Source organism: Salmo salar, chromosome ssa13 (genome assembly GCF_905237065.1).
Source record: "Salmo salar chromosome ssa13, Ssal_v3.1, whole genome shotgun sequence".
Classification (NCBI taxonomy): domain Eukaryota; kingdom Metazoa; phylum Chordata; class Actinopteri; order Salmoniformes; family Salmonidae; genus Salmo; species Salmo salar.
In genome coordinates this window covers 106,470,483-106,484,459 of record NC_059454.1, presented here as the reverse complement: position 1 = coordinate 106,484,459, position 13,977 = coordinate 106,470,483, and the positions used below count along the sequence as shown (strand labels likewise).

Genomic DNA, 13,977 nt, shown 5'->3' with positions numbered 1-13,977 from the left:
ACCCCGTAACGGGTGGAGGAGAGACCTGAGAAGGCTCAGACCCCGTAACGGGAGGAGGAGAGACCTGAGAAGGCTCAGACCCCGTAACGGGAGGAGGAGAGACCTGAGAAGGCTCAGACCCCGTAACGGGAGGAGGAGAGACCTGAGAAGGCTCAGACCCCGTAACGGGAGGAGGAGAGACCTGAGAAGGCTCAGACCCCGTAACGGGTGGAGGAGAGACCTGAGAAGGACCTGAGAAGGCTCAGACCCCGTAACGGGAGGAGTAGAGACCTGAGAAGGCTCAGACCCTGTAACGGGAGGAGGAGAGACCTGAGAAGGCTCAGACCCCGTAACGGGAGGAGGAGAGACCAGAGAAGGCTCGGCCTCAGACCCCGTAACGGGAGGAGGAGAGACCTGAGAAGGCTCAGACCCCGTAACGGGAGGAGGAGAGACCAGAGAAGGCTCGGCCTCTGACTCCGACTCGTTGCTTAATGGGGAGAACCGGCTGAAAGTTTCTGTCGGCTGAATGAGCGACACCGGTTGAGCATTCCTACAGCATTTCCCTCCAGAAGCCTTGAGAAAGTTGTCCGGCTGCGGGGACTGTGCGAGGGGATTTAGACTACTATCTGTACTTACTGGTGGCACAGATGCTGTTTCATCCTTTCCTACACTGAAATTACCCTTGCCTAACGATTGCATCTGAAGCTGGGCTTGGAACAACGGCTATCCTCACCATAAGGCAATAGTTATCCTGTATATGAGTACAGCGACTGCAGTTACATGGCATAGTGTTAATGTTACTACATAGATTCTGCTGGTGGAGGTGCTGTAGAACCATGTCCACATAAAGCGTCCGGGGTGAAAAAGTTGAATGACAAAAGTTGAGCGAGGGGGAAAAAAACGAAGACATTGGTAAATGTGTTAAATATAGATTTTCATTAAATGGTTATTAAAAGTAAAAAATAAATAAAAAAATTGGGGCAAGTATCAACAAATAGCACAGCAGCACAGAGACAAGTCCGGAAGTTGTGACTTTGTCACCACAATCTCTGTGGTTTTGTCAACAGAATATCACAGGTTATCTGGCACGCACACACACACACAGACACACTTGATCATGTTGTTGTTAGCAAATCGTCTGACCAGTTTTAACTCAACTCTGCCTCAATATAAGAGAACAGAGCGTTCCTCAGCTATTTAACTCTTTACCTGTCACCTCTTACGTGTTACATTTTAGCCTGCAGATATAATGCATTATGATCCAGTTATAATGCATGGTATGACTTGACATAAGCAGGTATGACCCCATTTATGTCTTCTCTTCTCCCCACAGAGTGTTGTGATCGATGAGGTATCGGCCAAACAGCTGCAGCTGATCGTGGCGGAGGGCAACGTAGTGGTCAACATACCCTTTATGCTGATTGGCTTAGGCATCCTCCTGGGCGTGGTCTTCATGGTGGTCCAGTGTCGTCAACGGATCCCAGAGGTGAGAGGTCATAGCCGTAGGTCATTGGTCATTCATGTGTCGTATGGCTCAGGTCCAAAGTAGTGCACTATATTTTATTATTTATTTGTTTAACTAGGCAAGTCGGTTAAGAATAAATTCTTCTTTATAACGACGGGCTAGGAACAGTGGGTTAACGGCCCTGTTCAGGGGCAGAACGACAGATTTTTACCTTGTCAGCTCAGGGACTTGATCGAGCAACCTTTCGGTTACTGGCCCAACGCTGTAACCACTAGGCTACATGCCGCCCCTATATAGGGCAGGGTCTTCCAGTCAGGCACGGTCCTGGGGACCCCCCTGGGGACCCCCCCTGGGTGCATGTTTTGGTTTTGCCCTAGCACTACACAGCTGATTCCAGTAACCAAATCCTTATCAAGGTTCATTATTTCAATCAGCTGTGTAGTGCTACGGCAAAAGCCAAAACGTGCACCCAGGGGGGGCCCCAGGACCGAGTTTGAACAACCTGACTATGACTTCATGAAGATGTCATCTGTTCCATTTGGGAGTAGTTATGTAAGTCATAAACAACTCCACCCTGTAGCTACATGTTAGTGTAATAATACCAGGAAACTGGAGGAAGAGAATGCTCCCGACACATTATCAGGGGCTGCTCCCACAGAAAAACTGCATTCAGCCAATCAGAATCGAGTATTCAATGTTTTGGTATAAAAAAAGTGACCGTGGCAGCATCCTGAGAACTCCCACACAGCTTTCTATGATGGATACATGTTCCCCACTCAGGATGTTGTCAAAACACTATGTGCTTAAAGAGTCATTACTAGGTATAGTTAGTTGGCTGTTGGTCTGTTTTCTTATCTAACAATGTACGGGGGCGAAATCAACCATCAAGAACACATGTAGGTCTCGTCACTCAAACTTCTAAGTCAGAGTTGAGTCCCTAGACCCTTGCGTAAAACTCAGCCCTTCATACTCAAGTCCTTTTTTCTTGAGCCAAGTCCTTTTATGCTTTATGCTCGAGTCCTGGGATACACAACATGTAAGGCTCATTATCTGAAAACAGATCTGAAATCAGATCGGACTAAATATTGATATATTTTTTCTTAATGTTCTCCTCAGAGCTCTTCTGCCGAACGCCAGCCCCTTCTGAAGTCCTAGTCCCACAAGAAGTAGAATTCACTCCACAGGAAGTGGAATCCTGGGAGGACAGGATTAGGATTGCCATCCATGTTTTGTTAACAATATCAAGGGTTCTGACTGTGTACTATCTCCACTTTACCAGATTTAATCAGCTTCTACCCTGTAACCATACCATCACTATTGACTCTACTGTAAGGCTTGATCAGGAACCAGATTGAGAATTGTTTTAATCTTTGAAAATGAATAGTTAAAATACTTTCTAAAGTCTGACATTTTAATCCGTTTTTATTTTTGTTTTTATCCAAAATTGTTTTGTTTTTTTAAACATGAGTTACAAGGAAGCTGACTGTACTTTTTTTATTTAATATTTTTTGTTGCTTTTAAATGTTGTGTTTTAGGGTCACCCAGAGAGATGCAACACTGATAGTAGGGAATGAGAGAGGATAGAAGCTCGGGCAGATTGCCAAGATCATGTCAGACATTGAGAGGCTGTTGAAAAGAATTGCAATATTATTATCATCTATCTCTATCATCATTAGCATTCGGAATGTTGTAAAACTTCAATTAATAGCCTGGGTGTTTATTTGCTTAAATCACTTAGCACAACAGATGTATATTAGAGACAGGCTTCTATTTGAGCCAGGCGTCTATTTCTTTAATGCACACAACTTTTGTTAATTTCCATAGTTAATTGTTTAATTCCAGCATTCACTTCCAGCATTCTAATCATTTACATACTGTCAAGTTTATTTTCTGTTAGTATGCCTCTATGTTTCCTTGACAGAATAATGATTCTCTTCTTTGACTGTGCATTTTCAGAAGTTCTTATTTTCACCACTAACTAGAGGGGCGATCTGACAGGGGGTCTGTACTCCCGAAGTTGTTCACTGTTTTTGTGCTTGCCAGTTAGTTAGCCGTTCTCAGCTGTTAGCAGCCAATGGCTAGAGGTTTCTTAATGGCCATTTAAAAACGGGTGATTGCTATAATTTGAGTCATTCCTGAATTGTTTAATGTAACAAGTCAAACCTCGTAAATAATTCATTTAGAGCCCAGGCTTATTTGAAATGGCCTTTTTATTTGCTGAAATATGTGCCGTCGCCTGGCTATTAAAACGGACAGGTGGCTATTTGAGACTTTTAATTGAAGTTTTACAGTGTATCAAAAACATCCCCCATTTGGACTGCTGATGTTAGAGCAGGGAAGTTATTCTTATATTACACTCCCCAGTGACATTGTCACTTTTATATATGTTTTTATACTGCTTGTCGGCCTATGAGGAATGATCTGTCTGGTCGGCCTATGAGGAATGATCTGTCTGGTCGGCCTATGAGGAATGATCTGTCTGGTCGGCCTATGAGGAATGATCTGTCTGGTCGGCCTATGAGGAATGATCTGTCTGGTTTGTGTGAAATAATAAGAGCTACAGGGTAGGGGTCAATTCCATTTAAATTCAGGTGGTTAACTGAAATGTAAAAAACAAAACTGACTGAATTGAAATGCAATTGAACCAAACACCTGATGAGGTCATACTACTTTAATTAAAAAAGTTTTTCAGCCCTTCTGATTTATAACTACGTACCTGCATACCTATAGGGGACGTTATCAACATTTTATCAAACAGATCAGTGAATCTGTACGTACATCAGGAAAGGTATTTAGTCAGCAGGCATTGGAATCCACTGTTAAATATATCATCGCTAATTGATACCTTGTCAAAAGAGTACTAAGTAAGAGTATAGACGCATGAGAAAATACAGAATATTTGCATGACAACAATGTTCTGCTGCTGGGCTTGTGATCACTGAGAGAAGTGGTAAATCATATGCTGTGTGATATTCCTGCTTCCAGAATCTGCATTTTAAAACGTTGTTTCCAATTTCTTTATTCGTTTGTGATGAATCAGTTTCACAACAGACAGGCATGTGTATTCTTGTCTATTTTAGAGTGTTAAGAGTATCAGTAACATTTCAACTAGCTATCTCCTAACCTTTATCCTAACCCTAACCTTTGTCCTAAACGTAACCATTACCCTAAACTCTTATTCTAAACCTTAACACTAACTGTAACCTTAGCAAACAGTTGCTTATCAACAGATGGTAGATCAACAGACGGTAGATCAACAGACGGTAGATCAACAGACGGTAGATCAACAGACGGTAGATCAACAGACGGTAGATCAACAGGTAGTTTGTTGGTAGTATGACCATCTCTAGAGCATCCAAGTAATGTTAACAACTCTGATATGCTCCGATCACTCATATGCATAGTTGCAGACTGCTTTTTTCTTATTCATTTTTCTGTCTAGCATCTGAACTAGTATGAATTATAATTGTTATTGGATATGTGTATTATTATTTTGCTCTATGAGAGAGAGAGAGAACCTGCATGGCTTTTGTTGTTGTTGTAAGAAACAATAAAATACTTTCACTACCATGTCACAAAAAAATTCAATAATATATTTTAACATTATTTACATTGTGTGTGTACAATCTTTGACAATATATACAAATAAATAATTTACAAATAAATAACATCTCCACGGCATCATCCACAGACATTTTTTTTTTCTTGTCAATAAACTGCTTCATGTTGGTTGAGTGCATTGTCTGTATTTAGTTTTTAAAACATTTTGTTGATTGGATAGATGGAAGTATCTCCAATGGGAATGGTATTATCTGATTTGTACATACTGACACAGGGTTCACATAACTTTACAACATTTACAGCTTACTTACTGTTAGACTGTACCTGGTACATTTTTTGTTTTATCAGTTAGGAAGGGGTTATTGAGCTGTTCAAATTTAGTTGGTTAGCTGTTTTTTTTTACCAAATATTTGGTGAGCCAACTGAAGTCCTGTGACATCAGTTGGTACAGGTAGGCATTCTGTTGACAGGCTCCACTGATTGTTGCTTATCCACTGGTCGTTGTTCTGGCTGTGTCCAGAGTTATAGCAGAGCTTATATTTCAGTTCAAGATGTAAAAACCTGGAAAGAACAGATCTTTTTCCTGTGAGAAATGGGACAAAAAATATCCAAAGATTAAAAAAAAAAAGTGTTACAAATGGAAATAATTGTTTTGAATAGGAGCATAGCACTGGAAATTAGTATAAGCTAGTGTTATGGTTTGAATTATAGCTCTCCCTATTCAAATCCAGTACCTGCAGTATTTGGTCCCACACTCGTCGTGCTCTCTGCAGCTTGCGCCAACAGGCTTCAGAGTATTCCATCGCCAAAGGAGAGAGCGCTTGGCTCGGGTGATCAGGCCTGTCCAATCCTCGGGCACAGGAGCGGTCTGCACCTTAGGAAGGTGGAGGAAGACGTAACGTCATTCTCCTTTCTAAACAGATGCAGTGTGCAGGATTTTCTTTTAAGTCTCATTGAAACATGGCTCGTTGACTGAAACAGCCTGACGGAAGTTATTCTGTAGATAGCCTGTTACAACACAGACAGACCCTGAAGCTACAACCTGCAGTAATCTGAACCTGCAGCAATGCTAGCAAATTTCCCAATTCAATTTTAGATCTTGATCCAAAAGGCAAAATCCCCCCAACATTCCAGGGAGAGTGAATGAGGACTAAATAAATGTAATGTTAATGCCAAGCTGATATAGCATCAGTTCAGATATAGGCTAACCTCTTCCCCCCTCCCTCCCAGGCTCCATTGTATATTGCATAGAGTGAACAGGCTGGTGGACAAGATCAAAGACCTAGCATCCTACCTGGATTGGGCAAAGCAGAGTCAGGAACATGAAGAGGGCAATGTACTGTGCTGTCCTCATGTTGAAGAGAGCAGAGACTAAACTCCTGAATTCCGTGTAAATGAGACTAGAGGAGCCTCGAACGGCCACTTATAATAGAGGTGCTAATCTATCTGATAAGGGTTGCCAAGGGCAACGATCATCGGTGGTGGAAGGGGGAGGGGGGGGGTGTGTTCTAAGAACACTTTACTCGGGGTCAAAATGAGGGCAACTCCACGTCTGCAGGGTAGGTCGCTGACACCTTTTTACCATGCTATGGCTCCTATCCTCTCAGAGCTGGGTGGGTCAGACTTAGGTTCAAATAGTATTTGGAGTTTTTGTTTTTCATTGATTTTTTTTCTTTATTGAGTCTGCCTGGAGTTCCAGATGGATGGTGTTTGTACTTTTGGGACTAGACTATTCCATTGCACCAGACAAACTCCGTCAATAGTAGCTAAATTATTTGTAACAAATCAATTACTATTTGAAACCAGAACTGGTGTGGACCGAGAAGCACTCTCACATATGCAGAGTTCAGGAGCACAGTGGTCTCACATATGCAGAGTTCAGGAGCACAGTGGTCTCACATATGCAGAGTTCAGGAGCACAGTGGTCACACATATGCAGAGTTCAGGAGCACAGTGGTCACACATATGCAGAGTTCAGGAGCACAGTGGTCACACATATGCAGAGTTCAGGAGCACAGTGGTCTCACATATGCAGAGTTCAGGAGCACAGTGGTCACCCATATGCAGAGTTCAGGAGCACAGTGGTCACACATATGCAGAGTTCAGGAGCACAGTGGTCACACATATGCAGAGTTCAGGAGCACAGTGGTCACACATATGCAGGGTTCAGGAGCACAGTGGTCTCACATGAATTCAGCAGCAGTACTGTATATTGGGGGTGGTTCAGTTTATAGTCTGGTGTGTTAGTGGCCAAACCTGGGCCAATTGTGCGCCGCCCTATAGGACTCCAAATCACGGCCGGATTTGATACAGCCTGGAGTTGAAGAATTAAGAGGTTTCATTGTAACACAGAGAAAGGAAAAGTCCCCGAATCAACAAGCCCATAAACACCTTCTGTTGCAGTATAATAGATAAGGGGTCAAGACAGGGGTCATGGTCTGGTGCAACAGCTCTAGTCCTCTCTCATCATGCCCATCCTGCTATTCACATAGAGTACAGTAAACAGACATATGCAGTCATCTAGCCTGGTCCTAAGCCTGATTGTGTTTTTGCCAACTCCTTCGCTGTCATTAGTCAAGCCAAACATGGCAGCCTGGTTAGTAGTCATCCGTGCCAGCCACAGAAGGTGAGCCAAGACTTGGAGCTTGGGGTCTGACTAACAATATGAACTAGTGAATGGAGCATTCTCAAATCACCCCCAACCTCATCTTTCGTTAATCACACCGTTTGTGACTTACAGTGCGTTCGGAAAGTATTCAGACCCCTAGACCTTTTTCACATTTTGTTATATTACAGCCTTGTTCTAAAAATTTTAAAATTGTCCCCGTCCCCCCCAATCAATCTACACACAATACCCCATAATGACAACGCAAAAACAGGTATTTAGACATTTTGCGAATGTATTAAAAAAAAATCATATTTACATAAGTATTCAGACCCTTTACTCAGTACTATATTGAATCACCTTTGACAGTGAATACAGCATTGAGTCTTCTTGGGTATGACGCTACAAGCATGGCACACCTGTATTTGGGTAGTTTCTCCCATTCCTCTCTGCAGATTCTCTCAAGCTCTGTCAGAATGATGGGGAGCGTCGCTACACAGCTATTTTCAGGTCTATCTAGAGATGTTAAATCTGGTTCAAGTCCAGGCTCTGGCTGGGCCACTCAAGGACATTCAGAGACTTGTCCCAAAGCAACTCCTGCGTTGTCTTGGCTGTGTGCTTAGGGTTGTTGATCTGTTGGAAGGTGAACCTTCACCCCAGTCTGATGTCCTGAGCACTCTGGAGCAGTTTGTCATCAATCTCTGTACTTTGCTCTGTTCATCTTTGCCTCGATCCTGACTAGTCTCCCAGTCCCTTCCGCTGAAAAACCTCTCCACAGCATGATGCTGCCACCACCAAGCTTCCCTGTCGGGATGGTGCCAGGTTTCCTCTAGAAGTGACACTTGGCATTCAGGCCAGAGTTCAATCTTGGTTTCATCAGACCAGAGAATCTTGTTTCTCATGGTCTGAGAGTCTTTAGGTGACTTTTGGAAAACTGTAAATGGCCTGTCAAAAAAATAAATAAATTGTACCCTTCCCCAGATCTGTGCCTCGACACAATCCTGTTTAGGAGCTCTATGGACAATTCCTTCAACCTCATGGCTTGGTTTTTGCTCTGACATGCACAGTCAACTGTGGGACCTTATATAGACAGGTGTGTGCCTTTCCAAATCATGTCCAATCAATTGAATTTACCACAGGTGGACTCCAATCAAGTTGTAGAAACATCTCTAGGATGGTCAATGGAAACAGGATGCACCTGAGCTCAATTTCGAGTCTCATAGCAAAGGGTCTTAATACTTATGTAAATAAGGTATTTCTGTTTTTTATTCATTTTCAGACATTTCTAAAAACCTGTTTTCACTTTGTCGTTATGGGGTATTGTGTGTAGATCGCTGAGGATTTTTTAAAATCCATTTTAGAATAAGGCTGTGATGTAATAAAGTGTGGGACTGTCAAGGGGTCTGAAAGACACTGCACAGAATGTGTGTTTGGATTTCCATCGTTGTCGGGGGAGATAGGACAGTGGTTCTGTTCCAAATGACAACCTATTCCCTATGTAGTGCACTACTTTCACTAGGGCCCACAGGGCTCTGGTCAAAAGTAGTGCACTATATAGGGAATAGGGTGCCATTTGGGACACTGAGAGTGGTTGTTGACAGAGATAGCAGGGTGGTTAGTGACCTGTAATAACAACAGCTCCAGATTTCTATAGGTCATGTTCCAAAAACCACATGAGGATAGATATGTAGTCTATACGCCAATTAAAACAAAGGGTTTGGTCTTGACCTAGTGATTGACCTTTTCATATTTTGGGTGTAAATGCTCTCTTCAGTCAAAATGTGCATTGAATTTGATGTACATTTTAAGAAATTATAATATTTTAACTAGGAAAGTCAGTTAAGAACAAATTCTTATTTACAATGACAGCCTACCGGGGAACAGTGGGTTAACTGCCTTGTTCAGGGTCAGAACGACAGATTTTTACCTTGTCAGCTCTGGGATTCATCCAGCAACCTTTTGGTTACTGGCCCAACGATCTAACCACCTGCCACCCCTACATACTTTGGTTGATTTGATTATGGTCAGGATACAAATCAATCAATTTAAGAAATTGTGCAAAAATCTAAATCCGGAAAGAAAAGTCAGCAGCAGATATGTGGTGATACCAGGAGTTTCACACCTGTCCTGTTTTGATATACAGTAGGTATCACTAGCTACTGTAGTGTGTAACATGTACCTCTTTTAGTGAGAAGACTGTCATGTGTTGTGCAGTCCACTAGATGGCGATGACCTTGTTACTGTAGTCTCACTGACCAGACGTGTTGCTCCACACAGCAGCGGTGGGAAGATCATATGTTATACTATTGGCCGCTGTTAGCAGTGTTAAGAGATGGGGTCTATATTGATTAACCCTTTGTGCTGATACTCTCAGTAACCACTAGGCTAATTTGACATTTATAAGAGTTCCCAGTTACAACCCTAAATTGCACTTATAGTTTGATCGTTAACAGTTCATTTTAAGACATCCTTATTACATGTGTAATTACACTGTAACAAGTATTTATTAATTTAGTGGAAACTTGCCCGTTGGTGACGAGCATGGTAACAAGCACATGTCGTCCAATTTAGTGTTTTGTTTCTTCTCAGCTGCATCCGATTTCGTAATAACTGTCACAAGGTTCTAATCTCTTGTGGACAGATTTGCTGGGTGTCCGTGATTAAAAGTTTGGAGGCTCAAAAGGGTCTAATTATCTACCCGTGAATGCCCACTCTTCATAATCTCTACTCAATGTTGTTTCTAGCACTTGTGCCCAAAAAGTCTTCCATCTGGGTTAACTTGGTTGAGTTTACAAAAACAGATCAGATATAGGTTAACCTCACTGACAGGGGTCTACCATACAGGTCTCATCCCAGATTATTAAAAAAGAATTTAAACATAGAATGAATGTGTACATTATCCATTAGGACAACCTGAGCCTCCTTGCCATCCAAGTAAGAGGCTAAACCCACGAGTACATCACAGTGTACATGTAATGTCTATCAGCATAAGTACAATGTACTCACTTGGTGTTACACCAGTTAAAATGAAGTGTATCTTCAGGGCTACTTGTAATTCATTGTGTATTTAATGCGTATTTATATAGTACATTACCCATCCTGACAACTTGGCCCTTATTTTATGGCTTCTGGAAGCGCCATCCAATTGACAAAATAAATCAGATTAGTACATCACAGAGTACATGTAATATCTGCATAAGTACAATGTAATTACTAGGTGTTACACAGGATTTAGCTAGTTCAAATTAAATGTATCTTGAGGTGTACTTACTTGTAATTATTGTGTACTTACAAAGTACGTCACCCATTCTGACAATCTAATCATCTGTTTCTAAAGGGGAAAACCTAGTCAGTGGTACAACTGAATGCCTTCAATTGAAATGTGTCTTCCACATTTAACCCAACCCCTCTGAATCAGAGAGGTGCTGGGGGATTCCTTAATCGACATCCACGTCTTCGTCGCCCAGGGAACAGTGGGTTAACTGCCTTGCTCAGGGGCAGAACAACAGATTTTTACCTTGTCAACTTTCAGTTACTGGCCCAACACATAGCCCTACTCAATAACATAAAATAATAGTTACTTGTATTTAGTTATTGAGTAGGGCTATATCTTTGTTTAATCAAAGTATTAATATATTTTGTCTTTTTACATGTGGCAATAAAGTTGACTAAAGTAGAAGCTCATCTTTTGTTTGTAGGTATTTTCCCTTGATGATGAGTAATAAGTAATTGCATAGAAATTGCTCATTGGTACAGTGAGGGAAAAAAGTATTTGATCCCCTGCTGATTTTGTACGTTTGCCCACTGACAAAGAAAGGATCAGTCTATAATTTTAATAGTAGGTTTATTTGAACAGTGAGAGACAGAAGAAAAACAAAAATATCCAGAAAAACGCATGTCAAAAATGTTATAAATTGATTTGCATTTTAATGAGGGAAATAAGTATTTGACCCCCTCTCAATCAGAAAGATTTCTGGCTCCCAGGTGTCTTTTATACAGGTAACGAGCTGAGATTAGGAGCACACTCTTAAAGGGAGTGCTCCTAATCTCAGCTTGTTACCTGTATAAAAGACACCTGTCCACAGAAGCAATCAATCAATCAGATTCCAAACTCTCCACCATGGCCAAGACCAAAGAGCTCTCCAAGGATGTCAGGGACAAGATTGTAGACCTACACAAGGCTGGAATGGGCTCGCCAATCAGCTTGGTGAGAAGATGACAACAGTTGGTGCGATTATTCGCAAATGGAAGAAACACAAAAGAACTGTCAATCTCCCTCGGCCTGGGGCTCCATGCAAGATCTCACCTCGTGGAGTTGCAATGATCATGAGAACGGTGAGGAATCAGCCCAGAACTACACGGGAGGATCTTGTCAATGATCTCAAGGCAGCTGGGACCATAGTCATCAAGAAAACAATTGGTAACACACTACGCCGTAACACACTGTCTCCTGCAGCGCCCGCAAGGTCCCCCTGCTCAAGAAAGCACATATACATGCCCGTCTGAAGTTTGCCAATGAACAGCTGAATGATTCAGAGGACAACTGGGTGAAAATGGAGCTCCTTGGCATCAACTCAACTCGCCGTGTTTGGAGGAGGAGGAATGCTGCCTATGACCCCAAGAACACTATCCCCACCGTCAAACATGGAGGTGGAAACATGCTTTGGGGGTGTTTTTCTGCTAAGGGGACAGGACAACTTCACTGCATCAAAGGGACGATGGACGGGGCCATGTACCGTCAAATCTTGGGTGAGAACCTCCTTCCCTCAGCCAGGGCATTGAAAATGGGTCATGGATGGGTATTCCAGCATGACAATGACCCAAAACACACGGCCAAGGCAACAAAGGAGTGGCTCAAGAAGAAGCACATTAAGGTCCTGGAGTGGCCTAGCCAGTCTCCAGACCTTAATCCCATAGAAAATCTGTGGAGGGAGCTGAAGGTTCGAGTTGCCAAACGTCAGCCTCGAAACCTTAATGACTTAGAGAAGATCTGCAAAGAAGAGTGGGACAAAATCCCTCCTGAGATGTGTGCAAACCTGGTGGCCAACTACAAGAAACGTCTGACCTCTGTGATTGCCAACAAGGGTTTTGCCACCAAGTACTAAGTCATGTTTTACAGAGGGGTCAAATACTTATTTCCCTCATTAAAATGCAAATCAATTTATAACATTTTTTACATGCGTTTTTCTTGATTTTTTTGTTGTTCTTCTGTCTCTCACTGTTCAAATAAACCAACCATTAAAATTATAGACTGATCATTTCTTTGTCAGTGGGCAAACGTACAAAATCAGCAGGGGATCAAATACTTTTTTCCCTCACTGTAACTGTTCTAGAGGTGACTCAAATCTGTAGCCTATAGTATTGTGAGTAGCCTAGATAGCTAATTTAGAAAAATGGGGTTGTCTTTTTCTTCTCTTTTTAACATTACAAGTAACAATGGAAATCGACAACTCTGTATCTGTCTTCATCTGTTTCTTTCTTATAAGCATTTTCCAATCCTGGAGTATGAGACAAAGAATGTATGTCAATTTAACATAGACACTCTACATAACCCCTAGTTATAATCATGATTTCTATAGTTTAGGCATATAACTACTAGATCGGAGCCAATGTCTTAAGTAGTCGAACATGTTATTTCTCCAACCTTCGTGAAAGTGACAAACTGACACGTTTTCATTTTAATCAAAAACAACTTTATATCGAAAGTAGTGCGTTTGTTTTGATGGCCTGCACATGAGCAGTTCGGCGCTAGACGACAGTTAGACCCAATGACATGTTTCTACACATGAGCTTAGTTAGCCAACGTCTCCATGACATCGCCTACAAGTGTCATCTGGGATTTCTATAGAGCTCACTAGCTTGTAGTCTGGTTCGTCCAGCCATCCCTTTGCGAAAAATGAATGGGGAAAGAATAGGGGGTTTGGAATAAACGCAGAAAATAAGGTCTGAGGTTAACACAGGCTTAGGAGATTTTATAAGTTTTGTTCTATGAAATAATAGCACTCAGTTAACACAACCTTTATTTAAATGTTACATTTTAGTCATTTAGCAGATGCTCTTAACATGAGTTGATACATTTTCATTTTTTTGAATGAATTATAAAGTCTTTCTGTTTTTTTTATGTGATTTTCTTATGACTCAAATTCTTCAAAATTCACAAAAATTGATGAAGATTAACTCATAGAACAACCCAAAGTTTGCGATTTCGAATCTCATCACTGACAATTTTAGCCAATTCATTTTTTTTTTTTACTTCATACTACTTTTTTTTTTTTTAGCTACTTTGCAAATAGCTACTTAGCATGTTAGCTAAACCATGCCCTAACCCTAACATTAACCCTTTTAGCTAACCCTTTCCCCTAACTTT

At 41.6% G+C, this 13,977-nt stretch overlaps 2 protein-coding genes across 2 annotated transcripts in view; one reads left to right on the top strand and one right to left on the bottom strand.

Moving 5' to 3' along the window:
- Nucleotides 1-5,027, top strand: part of scarb2c (scavenger receptor class B, member 2c) — a 42,051-nt gene extending 37,024 nt beyond the window's left edge. The window contains exons 11-12 of the mRNA XM_045692629.1: nucleotides 1,313-1,465; nucleotides 2,561-5,027. Of these exons, the coding sequence (XP_045548585.1) occupies nucleotides 1,313-1,465; nucleotides 2,561-2,599 (192 nt within the window). The 3' untranslated portion in view covers nucleotides 2,600-5,027. The remainder of the gene's footprint in view (nucleotides 1-1,312; nucleotides 1,466-2,560) is intronic.
- Nucleotides 5,028-5,174: 147 nt separating this feature from the next.
- Nucleotides 5,175-6,442, bottom strand: LOC101448022 (liver-expressed antimicrobial peptide 2). Its single transcript, XM_014138936.2, has 3 exons — nucleotides 6,300-6,442; nucleotides 5,740-5,879; nucleotides 5,175-5,588 (listed from the first exon to the last, which is right to left on the bottom strand). Exons 1-3 carry the CDS (start codon nucleotides 6,357-6,359, stop codon nucleotides 5,552-5,554), a joined length of 237 nt encoding a protein of 78 aa, XP_013994411.1. The 5' UTR covers nucleotides 6,360-6,442; the 3' UTR covers nucleotides 5,175-5,551.
- Nucleotides 6,443-13,977: the final 7,535 nt, after the last annotated feature.